The 15,264-nt window shown below is 35.5% G+C and overlaps 1 protein-coding gene across 1 annotated transcript; it reads left to right on the top strand.

Moving 5' to 3' along the window:
• The first annotated feature begins 1,210 nt into the window (after positions 1 to 1,210).
• Positions 1,211 to 8,656, top strand: LOC125179349 (tubby-related protein 4-like). The gene is made up of 3 exons (XM_047885043.1): positions 1,211 to 1,672; positions 8,281 to 8,411; positions 8,446 to 8,656. Exons 1-3 carry the CDS (start codon positions 1,577 to 1,579, stop codon positions 8,654 to 8,656), a joined length of 438 nt encoding a protein of 145 aa, XP_047740999.1. The 5' UTR covers positions 1,211 to 1,576.
• The last annotated feature ends 6,608 nt before the right edge of the window (positions 8,657 to 15,264 follow it).

Here is a 15,264-nt window from a genome sequence, read left to right as displayed (position 1 = left end):
TGCAAAATTTTATCGTTGAATTTCCCCGATACATGCTCTAGTCTCTTGCATTTGGTTTATTTTCAAATTATTCATAATTTCCGCATTCCAAGTAAATCAAATACTTGTACTAAATACCGTAGACTAACTCAACTATAATTAGAAATGTGTCTATATAAAAATACCCAGTAATTTGCACATGATTGTGGGCATAATAAACACGTAAGAAACTGGTTCTTCCGAAATACCTCTGAATTAAATATCAGTTTCTTTATTAAGTCTAACATTTTCATGTCTATAAAACAAATGAAAGCCAAGCAGGGCTTTGATTTGTTTGATCCTTTCATCTTTAAAATTTGTACCAAACTTGAATAATCCCTCAAAGGAACATATTAAATTGCTTGTAACATATTCCGATACAATCTTATGTTAATATAAAGAAAAAAAGAAATATCGTTCAGTGAATAACGTCGTCAGATAGACTTATTGAATGGCCGAATCAAACTTTTTCAATTGAACGTTAAGTACACACAAACATGATTCCTTACATTAAAGGCATATGCACTGAAAAAAAACGGAGAATAGTGTCACAAGTATTACTACCATTTATGTGGCTCTGACATATTTAACCAGGTTGCCTAGAATGTGTGTAAAATGATAGTAGTGCTAGAAATTTTCTCATGTGAAATAATTAGAAAATTAGGTTTAAATGTAAACAGTTGCTAAACGTGCTCCTATCAATATTTTCATGATTTTTAGGCAAATTGAGTATGTATATATCAATGGGATTATTATTCATTTACAGAATGCGGACGGCGTTTGAAAAATGTTGTGTAGATTATTGGTGAGCTCAAAGATGAACAATAATGAGAGCGGAAACAGATACTTTCAAGTTAAAAATCTTCCGGCGACGAAACCTTTCGACAGAAGAAAAAATTGTTTAGAATAATTAGATTTGAGCTTTCATAACGCATGAGATTATGTTGTGTTCATGTTTAATAATTTCAGTAGCCCTTTAATTTAATTTAATGCTGTTCCAAAATGCCGATTAAAGCAGTTTCCTTGAGCCAAATAGATCGGCATGCACCCACGAAGAAAGTCCTCGACTATTTCTAAGGCACTATGCACTTATTGGAAAACTACACTTCCACCGGCAGCTAAAGGCTATTGGCGCGATCACGGATTTCATTGAATGTTTTAGTCCGGGGCTTGATTTTAATTTTGAGCTGAAAAGTCTCCAACTCACCGCAAATCCAAGTGAACTTCACATAGAAATGCATCGCCAGGGCAATTCTAGTGACTAGAAGAGTTTCAAAGGGAAAATTATTCTCCAGTCGCGAAGAGAAGGAAGAATCTTATTCAGTTCCAAGGGAAAATCAGCGAGAAAATTCAATACTTTACGCCACGTGACGGGAAGGGAGAAATTCTCATTTCCTGTGGGAGGCAGACCCGATTTAATCGCGATTGGCCGTTCTTCTCTCGTCAGCCAGACGCACCCGCGACACAGGTGTTTTTTCTCGCGTTTGATCATTTTTAGTCGCTCAGTGAAGATTCTTTTTTGGGTAAGAGAGGACGACGACTTAGAGAGGCTGTCACGATGCACCTTCATCTCGAGAGCTGCCCAAGCGCCAGAAGCGATTGCCCCATTCATGCTCTCTCTTGGATGGGCAAAGTCCCCGACGATATGCCTGAGGTGAGAACTTCTTCCGTTATGTGTTCTTGTATTTATTGGTAATTATGGTAAAAGACAAAAGTAAAAGGGTAAATCGTATTTTTTTTGACTGGTTGGGTTTAGCAGAGTACGATCCTTTGCATAATTGAATGGTTCTTTCCAACTAGATCGAGCAGCTTTGTTGTTGCTCTTGTGCACCAAATTGTGGATAAAGTTTTGGTCGGCAGGTTCGGACTTCCATTGGTTAACGAATTGTCAGGGGCCGCTGCAACGCTTGTACGGGCGCTTTCGGGAGATACTGCCGCGACAACCATGTGTTTTGTTGCAAACAGTGTTAAACGTTAATAATTGCCTCCTAAATATTCTTAGATTATATTGAATTTCTAGAAATTAAGTTATCCGAGTAGCTCCGAAAAATTATCTTAAGTTGTTTAGTCCACTTAAGAGGCAAGTAGCCAAATGACGATGACCAACGAGTAGGATGGTAATGAGGTTAATAAAGCAAGATTAACCCAAATTCTTAGTTTTTAAGAATTGGTATTGTCATGCAATTAGTCATATAATTTAGTTTGTTTGACCGGGTTTATCATAACAAAGTGAATAGCGGAAGAAGATGATTTGATTTAATAAAGGAAAATTACATTAGATTACACGAAGGCGTCACCATCGGCTGTTGTGTTACTGTCAACTCTCTGTTCAAATTTAAAGACCACACAAATAATCTATATCATTATTTTAGCAAAAGAATGCGGAAAATTGGTTATTTGGAAAAAGATGAATAACCTAATTTACAATTTCTTACATATTAACTCTTCCAAAATTAGGGGACCGCCTTATTTTCGGCCGAATAATCACTTCACTCGGCGCAAAGTTATTCTGGGTCAGCTTGACCACACGATTGAAATCAGTTTCTGGTCAATATCTTATTTATTTATTGAAGAAAAGTGGTTACCCCGATGGGTCGAGGAAAAGCTCAACATTCAATTAAAAAAATTCTATACGATCATACATGCATATACATACATACAGTACATACATACATACATACATACATACATACATACATGCATATACATATACACACACATACATTGGCCCATATATGAGATAAGGCATTCGATTCATAAGAACAGAGTAAAAGGCCCAAGATTAAGTAAGCATTGGCTCCTGTCCCTGCCACTGTTGCCAGGCCTGTGAGACTTTATAGTCGCCTGACAGTATGATAAGAGTAGACCGAACCGAGTCATACCGAGCTAGCAAGCTGCCCTTTGATCCCTGTCCACACAAATAATCTATATCATTATTTTAGCAAAAGAATGCGGAAAATTGGTTATTTGGAAAAAGATGAATAACCTAATTTACAATTTCTTACATATTAACTCTTCCAAAATTAGGGGACCGCCTTATTTTCGGCCGAATAATCACTTCACTCGGCGCAAAGTTATTCTGGGTCAGCTTGACCACACGATTGAAATCAGTTTCTGGTCAATATCTTATTTATTTATTGAAGAAAAGTGGTTACCCCGATGGGTCGAGGAAAAGCTCAACATTCAATTAAAAAAATTCTATACGATCATACATGCATATACATACATACAGTACATACATACATACATACATACATACATACATACATGCATATACATATACACACACATACATTGGCCCATATATGAGATAAGGCATTCGATTCATAAGAACAGAGTAAAAGGCCCAAGATTAAGTAAGCATTGGCTCCTGTCCCTGCCACTGTTGCCAGGCCTGTGAGACTTTATAGTCGCCTGACAGTATGATAAGAGTAAACCGAGCCGAGTCATACCGAGCTAGCAAGCTGCCCTTTGATCCCTGTGCCGAAACGGACATGGAGAAGCTAATTTACGTGCTCCCCGAATCCTAGGCGGCCCTAATGCAGGGTGACGCACGCCTCTAAATTTTATTATGGTATACCAGATTTTATTGCATGAATTTCCATGTATTGATTGATAGTATTCATCAACCTGTCAGGTGAATAATCAAAATATTGCAAAAATTCTAACAATATTCAGCCGATCAGTAAAACGTAAATAACTTTTAATTAGTATGTAATGAAATATTGCGCCTGTTGATATTTAAGAAGGAAAAATTCCAGTTCCTCTAATTACTAATATTTAATATGACACTTTCGTCTTACTATAAAGGTAATTTTGTCGTGATCGTGAAGCTTGTAAGTAAATTATGGCTTGCGAATCATTCAGCATTAAAGCTGTTTCAGTTATTTATATAGATTTTTTTTGTAGAAAGTCCCACTTGTATAGAGTATCAATTCATTCAGGTACACTTTGGATTACAATAACCATTTGCTTGGTATCATTGGAGATAATGACCTACCATTATGTTATGTTACTCCTACAAGAAAACAATATTTACGAAAGATAACATTACATAAAGTCGTAAAACTACACAACAAATGCTACCGGAGAAGCCCGTATAGAATCTTACATTGCTGCATGACAGCCTCCGTTCTCCTGCAACCAATGTCAATATCTCGCGTAAAGTTTCGAACGCAATTCGATAACAGTGAAAGAATTCGCATCATTTTATGTTCTCTTTGTTCAAAGATCGCCTGGCCTTAAATTCCTGAGAAAATTCAGCATTCAGATAAGTAAGCAAATGTGATTCAACTGTTCTCTTATTTGAACTTGGCACTGTCATCGGACTGGTGATTTTTCAACATGTGATATTTTCTGAAAATAAAATGAAAGTTTCCTACCTTAAATATCAGCCAAATTTACTTTATTGAAAGAGTAAGGATTGAAACTCATGAACTATTTTGAATGTATTACAGAAATGTCATATTTATGTATTTATTTCAAGTAATGAATCCAGTCTTGAATGTTCGTGTACCAAACTCATACCATATAACAATTATTTTAGTTCAGTAAAGTAATTTCGTAAGGGGACTAAATGTTTTATTAAATATTAGATAGGTTATTATTTCTCGTTCAGGTTTTTAAACACCACTGACGTGACATTCGGGCTTCATTCCTTCATTCCTCAGAGATGACAGAAAAATAAAATATGCTGATAAAATGAATATGTATTTTTAGTGGACAAGTCTTAGCGCTCCATTCATAGGACAACTTGACATTTATGTACTACGATCTGTAAAATCATTTGAAATTGTTCAATAATTACATGAACATAAATACTTTGTGGGGAAACCTTTCATGGTCAAATACCAATACATGAGGTGCGCTACAGACGAAACGATTTTTATTAATAGTATTCGATCAAAAAACGATGAATAATATTTTTTTACACCCCTCGCAATAACAAATTATGTTACGTACAAATTAAAGCGTCCTTGAGATGCAATGAGTATTCTTTCCTTTAAAAACTTCTACGACATTTGCGGTATCCTTGAAAAACTCTTTATTAATACACGCAAATATCATCCTGGCAAAGCGACCTTGTCGAATTGAGAAACATATTGCGTCTATGTTATGGATTCAGCGAAACTGTTTCTCGCTCAAAGAGAAATAATAACTGACAAACCTCAAGGCTGCAAGTCGCAAACATTAATGCTGTTACAGAGCAATTCCAGAGGCAAATTAGCTCATGCGGTGGCGGTCAGCACCGAAGGACTTATGCGTGCAGACGTGAGTGGTCGTTTGGTGTCCTCATATACTCGTTATTTATTGGCGATTTCTTGCGAGTTTAGTGCCAAATAGCCGATAAAACCAATGGGTCTGAACTTTGCATGAGCGTTTTCTTTGGCGCAATGGTTTTCAGCAGCCATGAACAGGATGCCAATGATCTGGCATTAATTTAACGTCCGAAGTGAATAAAGCATTCAAGGTCAAAGAATAACAAGTGAACCGAAACAAGAGGAAACAAATATTCAATTTGCTAAAGTACGCATTAAATAAACTAGTAAACTTAACAACGGTAGTTTGAACTTAATTGGAACCACAACCCCGCTCTCTAGAGCCCAGAATATAATTTATTTAGTGCAATACAGAGAGACCATTCGGTTTTTTTAAACGAATTTTCGATATGATGTTATCATGAGGAAATAACCCATGTGTCAGTGAATAGGATTGAGCATTACCTTCTAATTCAGTAGGAAGTGCTAGTTCATGCTGAATTATCATGATGTTTCCCGGCAAAAGATTTTTGTCACAAATTACTGTATATTGATCATTATATCGCTCCTCATTATTCGATTCTCATCAAACAAAGTGAAATGTTAATTTTAAATTGTGTTTAGGCTCAATCATACCTTACAATTTAATGGCTTAGGAAAGGAAAGAATGTTATTGGGCAATATAAAATAACTAAATTATTGCAGAACCATTGTCTATTTAAGACTAAACTTCGGTAAGTGCAACGGAAATACGTCTTGTTTTTACTTAATGATTGTAGTTTGCCAAATGATTGTAGCTTGCCGATAATTACTTATATTTAAGCAAATATCGGAACTGGAATAAAAAGAAAACTTCCTGAATATGATGTAATTTAATTAACATACGAATAAATTATTGATATTGACCAATTATCCAACAACGAGAGCCACAAGTCATTTGTTCATTTCGTGGGTATTTGCACTGTATCTACATTAGATATAAATCACTGTCAAAGGTTTTACATTGGATTTAGACGTGACAGCATCATGAATAAATACTTGTTATGAAACCAATTAAGAGTTGACCGTGCCGCCTGTTTTGGGTCGTAATCTTGCTGGATCTTCTGATCGAGATGGCATAAGCTCTTTCTGATGCATTTTTGGACTGTCGCGATAAAAATTGCATTAAATTTTACATTATTTTTTATAATACATGTATCGCTCTATTATGCGGAAAGTGTCCACCACGCGTGAAAATTAAAATTTTACCTCCTCAAAATTTAAATGCTGGGATTGTACTGCTTGCCACATGAACGGTTCCTTCTTTCCTAAAACCCGGACGACAGAAATGTCTCGCAATGATTGAATTCTGTTCATGCCAGAATTCCATTTACGACCGGAATGAATTCAGATCAGTGAAAAGCACCCCAGATTTCCCTAACCATCTTTGAGAAGTCGTCAGTCAAGATTAATAAGCCTCTCATTTCCCTGTTTTCACGGAAGAAGGATTTCCTTGAAGTCCTTGAATTGAGAGTAATGAGATAAAAGACTCTTCTTATCCTAATTTTCCTATTGCTTGGCAACGAACCATATGCAGTAAAAATTTGTTAATGTAAGTCCGAAAGATAGTTCATACATACTTAAAGTATTATATACAAAATATTTGAAAGACCAGAACGATCGAAGGTGAAAGCAGCGTCATGTTTAGCATTTTATTTACTAACATTTACAGCTCAACGGCAATTTGAGAAAATTTGTAATTTTGCTAACCATACAAACTTGAAAAGTTTAATCAAAGGTATTCAAAAATTTCTGTGATATATGATTACATTAAACTGTTTCGACTCCCCACCCAAGTATTTATACCTTATTTTATCAGAACACTTGGGTGACATAATGCCGTTAAATTTCGTATTGTTAAATACTTTTCTATTCTTTTTTCATATTCGGCACTATTTAAGCATTATTTTTTTCTGTTCCTTATTTATATTCAGCACTTCTCGTGCAATATTTTTCTATTCCTTAGTCATATATAATTCATTTTTCTATTCCTTATTCTATTCCTTATTCATGCAAATTGTGTTGAATTTTTGCTTCTAATGGAGATATAAGTGTTCGAAAACGCTCACCTAGATTTTCTGTTTTTCCTATGTTGATTATTTACTACTCCATTCGATAGTTCTGCCTATATCACTGTGAATGGTCAGTGATGTAATATTAGACTTATTGATTTTCATCATTATATGAAAAAACGATTTGAACAAATTTTAGGCCATATAAAACGATTGCAACTTTAAAAGACATATATGTGTGTATTAATCAATTTATTGCACAATCGACAATAATATTTATCATGGGTGATGTCAATGATAAAAAAGAATGTTTTCAAGAAGCAATGGAATTTAGAATGTGAGTTAATTAAGGGTTGCATAACGGAATATTGAAAAGTGAACGACATTAAGAANAGTCTGTGAGGGACTCGTTTCCAAATTTCATGGATTCAAGATTGGGAACTTACAACTTACATGAATTTAAAATAACTTTCCTCATCGTGAACAGTAATGACATCATTTAAGGTAGAACAGGCAAAATAGACAAATAAAGGGAATGTAAATTGATCTGATGAATCATACTTAAGAAAACCTATTTTTATCATAGTCACGATCAACTCTAAACAAAACATGGCAACGAAGCGCATTAAGTTATTAAATCGTAAGAAATCTAAATTCGATGAGCAGGCTGGTAGAATGTATTCACCATTTTCCACGATTTCCTGCTTATGAGTCTTTTAAACCTATTCATTTTAGCTGTTGTGGGAAATTTTGCTCATTTATTTAACCATTTTTTTACTCACTAATTCACTGTATCTTCAAGTGATATTGATAAGTTGAAGTTCTTGTATTGGATTCGCTACCAATGAGCCATTTCCTGTAAAAAAAACCTAGTGCTACAAAATATGAAGTAATTTAATCTTAAAAAACATTTTATTAATTAGGATTAAACTGTTCTCTCACATTTGGTACAGGAAGAAGGCTGGAAGCTGAACAGAGTTTTGTACTATCAAGAAGGCTGGCTCGCCACCGGCAACGCTCGCGGTATCGTGGGAGTAACTTATTCTTCATCGCACTGTAAACGTGGCGTCGATGTCCCCGCAAGAACCANAGATGTGTATAAGAGACAGGTCCATCATGACCAACTACAACCTCCATGGCCACAGAGCTGAGGTGAGAGATGTGTCCACTGTCAATCGTGACCTCCGCGGCCACAGAGCTGAGGTGAGAGATGTGTCCACTGTCCATCATGATCAACTACAACCTCTGCGGCCAAAGAGTAGAGGTGAGAGATGTGTCAATCACCACCATCACTTACCTAAGCTCTCTGTGGCCAGAGATCTGAGGTAAGGGAAGTAAACATCACGATCGTTGGAGATTTTTTGTAAACAATTTTCTATGATCAGCCTGTATACGTTTAACTGAGAAAGATAAATGATTGATTCAACTGCATACACACGTTTAAGAATTAGAAGGCTGAAGCTCGTCGAAACCAGCGTTAAACAACGAGACACGAAACAACTAATACTTGTTTTCCTTTCAGTTAATCCTTAATTTAACATTACAATTACACATCTTGATAAACCTAGTGAAGGCCTGAAACAAAAATTTTTGGGTATAAGTCGATGTGCGATGTTTAATTATGGAAGAGAATGTAACGAAGTGAAAGTCCACTAATGATGACTTAACTCGCACAACACAACTTTATTATTCAATGATGTTGAGTGAGGCTTTGTACCAAATCTCGTCATGGGAAAAATTCTCAGAATTTATCCACGTTCGGTTCCCAAATTCGGCTTAATGTAATTCGGGTTCTATTCTTGGTAATATTCTAACGTAAATCGTATTTTTTTCCTCTAAATTTGACAGTCGACTTTAAATTGTGATTGTAGTAACCGTACTTGGTCGAGCAAAGCTCGGTCATATGGACTGACGTTTTCTGGAGCGCTGCCGTGAAACCCAAGACACTGAAATGTTGCTAGTGTTTTCCTTGCCTGACAAAAGGTCAGCACCTTGAAGGCCCTTTGTTATTTTTAGTTCAGTGACCTACTTCAGGCTATCTTTATTGTAAGATTTGCCGCCGCCGAATGCTGCGAGGCTTTTGGCAGATATGGCTGACGTGAAAAATTGGCTATGTCGCTGATTTAAAAAAACGAGACCTTCGGTCTTTTCCCAGGGCGACCTTGAAGGCCATGCAGAGCTCGGAAGATTCCTAAAAAATAGGTGGTAAATTTGAATTGATAAATGTGGATGGTTGAAGCTCATGCCTAAAATTTTTTATTTATCTTACGCCAATTTATCTATATAGACTTTTCAAGATTGTTCATAAATAAAAGCATGCGAACTTTCTTGTATGTTATTGTTTCGAATTATTTCTCTAATGCACGTAAAATTTGAAATTTCTGATGACTCTCTAAAGAAGCTTCAGAATTCCTGTTTCGCTTCGTTTGGCTTGAATTAATGTCATTGCAGTTGTTAGCGCATGAAAAAAAAATGAAATTTTAAGCTATTATATTGTGAAAGTCAAGCCACAATTTTTCGGAATTTTGTGTTGCGCGTTTCAGCGACAATTACTAGTTCCCTCGCATTCATACCGTATCATCAAAACATGAAATATTTGTTTTGCTCATCGATCACGCCGCAATTTACGCATCGATCGCGCCCACATCTAATATTTTATATATTTCTATATAATTTTGAAGGAAATTATCAATATTCATCTAATTTCGTACATTTTATTCTTGATTATGCCCCAGGTGGACAATATATAGGGGATCTCGTGAATATGTTCACCCGAATACACCAACCTGCTTCCTCAGTTGTTGTCGCTGCACACGAACGCTGCCCCTGTTATTTATAGAAAAATTTTATTAAAAAAATAATTATCAAACTTTAAATATGACTGTAAATCTTAGATAAAGTGAATTGAAAAGTCATCAAGCGTTAAAATGGGCCTGTCTTAGTTCTTCAATAATTAATTTGTAATAAGGAGTTAATAGATAAACGTAAATATATCGCGGAACAGGAGAATAAATCGAGACTTACAACAATAGAGAAAATTTATTAATACACGAGTCAGCCCGCTCAGCAGAATCTCCAATTACAGAGATGAATGATGGCGCACTCGTAATTCTTTATATAGCTGGAAAACCTTCATTCAGATGTCCAAATTTCAGCATTTCATTATTTTCTGACTATGGTACCGCAAAATTTGCATTAATATTCGATTGACGCAAATTTTTAGATTTAACGAACTATTCGGAAGTCCAATTGAAACATTCCTGTTTTCTTTCAGATATATAGAACTGGAATCTCGGGTCCTTATGCTTATGAACGAACGTTGTGTGTTACCAAAAAATTAATTTTCCCAAATGCAAACCTTTTTAAGTATTAAGTCTTCGGTTATCCCACGGCTCTAGACAAAATTTCCTTTTCGTCGAATTGGTTCTTCAAGATTTTAAGGGGAAAATCAGTGTCGTAATACGCGCATTACTTCTCATCGATTATTTATTGTTGTTTCAGCGAGAAAATTTCCTAATCAAGTCGCAACTCATAAAAATAACGAGCCACAAAGCAAGATTAAAGATTCGTTGAGTTTTAAATATCTTCCCCTTTCCATTAATAATAAATCTCAGTTTATAAGATGGGTGTGGTCGGCATGGCCCCGCAAAGTGCATTGCGTCGAGGATAGACTATTACAAGGCAAACTATTTTGACCCGTACCGTCATACCTCAAATTGTGATGACGACTTTATATTATTCAACACAACGAAAAATTATCATCAAATAAAATTTCAACGATTGTTCCGAAAGGAAACTTTAAAAAAACATCATTGATCAGATTATCAAACTGATAAAAATTTCTTTCATCGAAATTCATCATAATACATCTCAGTGTACATGCTGCACAATCCAAGGGGTCCAATTACTAAGGCTTGTTTTGGGACTCGATGCAAAGGAGAACGTTAATGCAGATTGAAGGCGTGTCCGTATCAATGCAATCGTCTGGCTTTGAGTCCAATAATTAAGTAATGCACTTGCATAGGCACGACGTCCAGTGTAGCTATTTCAAATCTTGAGCCTCTCGAAACATAGATTTGAGCCTCTCGAAACATATCCACGAAAACAACAATACTAGAAGCACAGTTTGATTATGCAGAAAATTTTATTATAAATTATTATTGTGAAAATTCTACAGTGAAATTAGTTGTAGCTGCAATGCATGAGAGTTAAAGAAATGGACATGGTGTGATTGATAACATAGTATTTATATGGCACGTAATGCTAGGAATTACAAATAAAAATTTGTTGAGAATGGCATTAAAATCGGCAATTAAATTGGTACCGCCTTCAATGTGCGGCAGCTGATCGAAAGAGAATTAATTGGACGGAAACAATTTAGCTAGGTTTAGAAATTCGTTTAACTTTTTCGAACGGATCAGAACCGAAAGTTAATTAAACAATTCAGCTTTTTCAGGAAGATTCTCCCTAAAAATGAAATGACAAAAATATGCATTAGTAAGCCTTGTAAATGATTTGATCTGAAAGACTGAATGAAGTTCATCAACTTAATTTCAAGCGAAATTATTTTTCTGCGCGATAATGATTGTATTTTTTCCTTCGACCCGCCAGTACATGTTAATCATGACAACAAAATCCTCCTACTTGAATCAAATAAAGCCTGATTAAGTAATTAAAATTGCAAAACGCTTGCATATGATATAATCGTGTGCTTCCTTAGAGAGATTTTGGGACAAGACACCAGAAAAAATATAAACTCCGATATTCAGAGTTCACTTGAATTCGGAATACTGACAATATCAAATTTACCACATTAATCATGGTTCCACAAATGACTGCTACAGATTTGACAGTATTAATTAAAACGATTTGGATGTAAAAATTGAAGAAGAGAAAACGATGATAATAAACGAAACTAGGTCCATGAACAAGGCTTTCGCTGAATCATCGGATGAACTGCGTTTTATGACAGTTGAAAAAATCTATCCTTTGTTCTACCTGGATTGAATAAAAGTTAAAAATGATCGATCCTTTGTGCGAACTGGGTTGTATGAAAGTGTGAAAAATCAATCATCTGTGCAAACTGGGTTGTATGAAGGTTCCAAAAACGTCAACCCTTTAGGAAAACTGAGTTTTTAGTGCATTATCTCATTTATTGAAAGAAGGCGCTATTATGCTCGTCATGTCCGTCCGTCCGTCCGTCCGTCCGTCCGTCTGACCGTCCGTCTGTCCGTAACTTCACGTTTTCGTCGATTTTGAGAAAATGCGCTCTCTGTCACTCACTGCAGTGAGTACTGAGTTATATTTTTGAAGATGTGAAAGCATCAAGACTTTGGTCGAACTGGATTGTGAAAAAGTTCCAAAAACATCAGCCCGCTGCTCGTGCATGCTGTCGCAAAAGAGTCTGGCAAAGTTCTGAATATTACTGGACCGTAGGATTGAAACGCATATCGTAATGAATGCTGAAGGACGGGTCCAAGATTTTGTCGTAAATATTGTTTTTTGAAAAGCCGGTTATATGTACGGAAAAGATAGCAATAAATATCAATATTAATATGATTAAAAATGAGTGTTGGGTTTATAATAAAATTTTATGGAAAGCAATTAAGTACTATGGGTGCTCTGATTGATTTTGAGCGAAATTTCTCTTTAGATAATTAGCTGTTAGTTTAAATACCTATTTTGAAATTATTACGTAAATAATGAACTTGTTCAAATTTATATAGATTTATTGGATGTTCTGGATTCAATGAATTACTGTCACAAGTGAATTTGGCTTTGATAATCAATTGTATAAGAATAACACTGCAGGATCACAGAGTAGGCTTGAAAACCACCAAGAAATGAACGATGTCAAAAGAATCATTAATATCTGGAAAGTCGTTCGTGGGTTAACTGATCATCGCAAGCAAAAAATGCATGAAGAAATATTTTATATCAGAGAAACTGTCCTCCGATACATTATTTAGATGGAAAATTTGGTTTTTACTTCCATTTTTATTTATGAAAGAAGATCTATACGTGCGTTGTTCTCTTCGTATCACCCTGAGCATTCTGAAAACCATTAATCATAGCACATGAATGTATTTTCTAAATTCCTACTTCGAACAAAAACAAATACCATCGATATTGTGAACCAAATCAAGCACAAAAGACTTTCAGACATATATTTTCACACAGGGATGTATTTTCCGCTGCATACAAAAAACGACCCAGGAATGTATTTTCTAAATTCATACTTTGAACGAGAACAAACACCATCGATATTGTGAACCAAATCAAGCACAAAAGACTTTCATACATCTGCTTGGCTGGCTGTAATTCCCCTCGCCGACATCAGATGCCCTCGACTTGCTCGTCGAGCCTGGTTTTTATGTCCGTTTTACTGCAGATTTCAAAACTTTTTTCTAAGTCTCAGACACAAGACGTTGAACGTCGATTTTCACTGACGTTTTATTTTAGCTCATAAGATCACGACGAAAGCTTGAAATTTCCTTTGCAATGATAACTTGTATCACGCGGATTTCGCTCGAAATGATCGTATTTATTCGCATATATATTTGAAGGTTATTTGTACATTACAAACGTTACTACATAGTTTAAATATAATCAATTGAATCATGGATTTCTAACGAAAAAGGTGGAACGAAAGGAAGTGCGCTAATATTTTTTTCTTCTCTGATTATTTATTTAAGAGCGATTTGAAAGAGAACAGCTTTCTGGACAAATCTAAAGGTCTCCCACGGAGGTGTAAACTGATTGAATTTCTCGCTCGTTGGGAGACATGAAAGAGATGAATGATGTATGGTGTCGATGTGTAAGGCACAAATTGTCGAATGTGCCTTACATCTCACAGCGAATAGCACAATCAATTATATATTGTGGAAAATAAATGCCATCTAATTAATCGATTAAATAATTTCCAATAAATCACTTAGAACCTGCCAATAATTTTTTGTTATAAATTATAGCTCCACATACAGACATAATAAAAATATAAAATGCCACCGCGAATCGTTCACTAGATGCATTTTCCGTTGAATCTGAATTTGATACAAAAACCAAGGACTTGAAATAACTTCGCTTTGCAATCATGCCTTAAAAACCCATAATTTCTGCGAGATTTCATTTTACGTAGCAGTTCTGCATGGATTAACAAACACTGCTTAGAGATTTTCCAGTAGATTACACCTCCCATCTTGCGTTATTTCATTGCACTTCCAGGTTCACATTAGCCGTAATGGCAGTCCCCAACTTACCAGGCCATTTCCTTTCCCCCTTCCCCTATTTATTTGGAGGGAATTCCTAATCCCTCCGCCAGTGCTAACCTTATCGTTAACTCCCGCACCCACCATCGTCTTTTCCCTCAAAAATATAACCAAATTTTGCAGCACCTGTTTTCCAGATAAAGCCCAATGAATTTCAGTTATGGTCGTTTGTTTGTGTGCAGCGCAAGGGGAGTTGGAAAATTCTCATAATCAAAATGCTTTCACACGTGAAATTAGATTAAGGTTTTCCGCACTTGATCCCAGGCGCGTAAGTTTGCTTGTGTGTATCCAAAGAGCTTCACCGTTAGAGGTCAGTGTTTATTCATTCGCTATTAAGCAAATGAATAAATGAATTCAGTCCTCGGTATGTCATGGCATTCATGGTTCTCAAGATGATATTTTTACGCTTTAAAAGCACCATGGCATAAATGTTCACTTGTAACTGGCATTGTTATAGTTAAACAGATACTAAGAAATTAAATTAATTTGAGAAAAAATTACTAAAAAATTCCTCTTAATACTTCTATTCCATTACATTTTGCTTCTTCGGCATACATAGCTGACTTTCATCATTCACAATTATCAAGTTAAAACAGATAAAAACATATTCTATTATGCTGATCAATTGAACATTCTAACAAACACAATACGTTCTCTAAAATATATATA

Source organism: Hyalella azteca, unplaced genomic scaffold (assembly GCF_000764305.2).
Source record: "Hyalella azteca isolate HAZT.00-mixed unplaced genomic scaffold, Hazt_2.0.2 contig16793, whole genome shotgun sequence".
Lineage (NCBI taxonomy): Eukaryota > Metazoa > Arthropoda > Malacostraca > Amphipoda > Hyalellidae > Hyalella > Hyalella azteca.
This window is presented reverse-complemented; position numbering and strand designations above follow the sequence as displayed.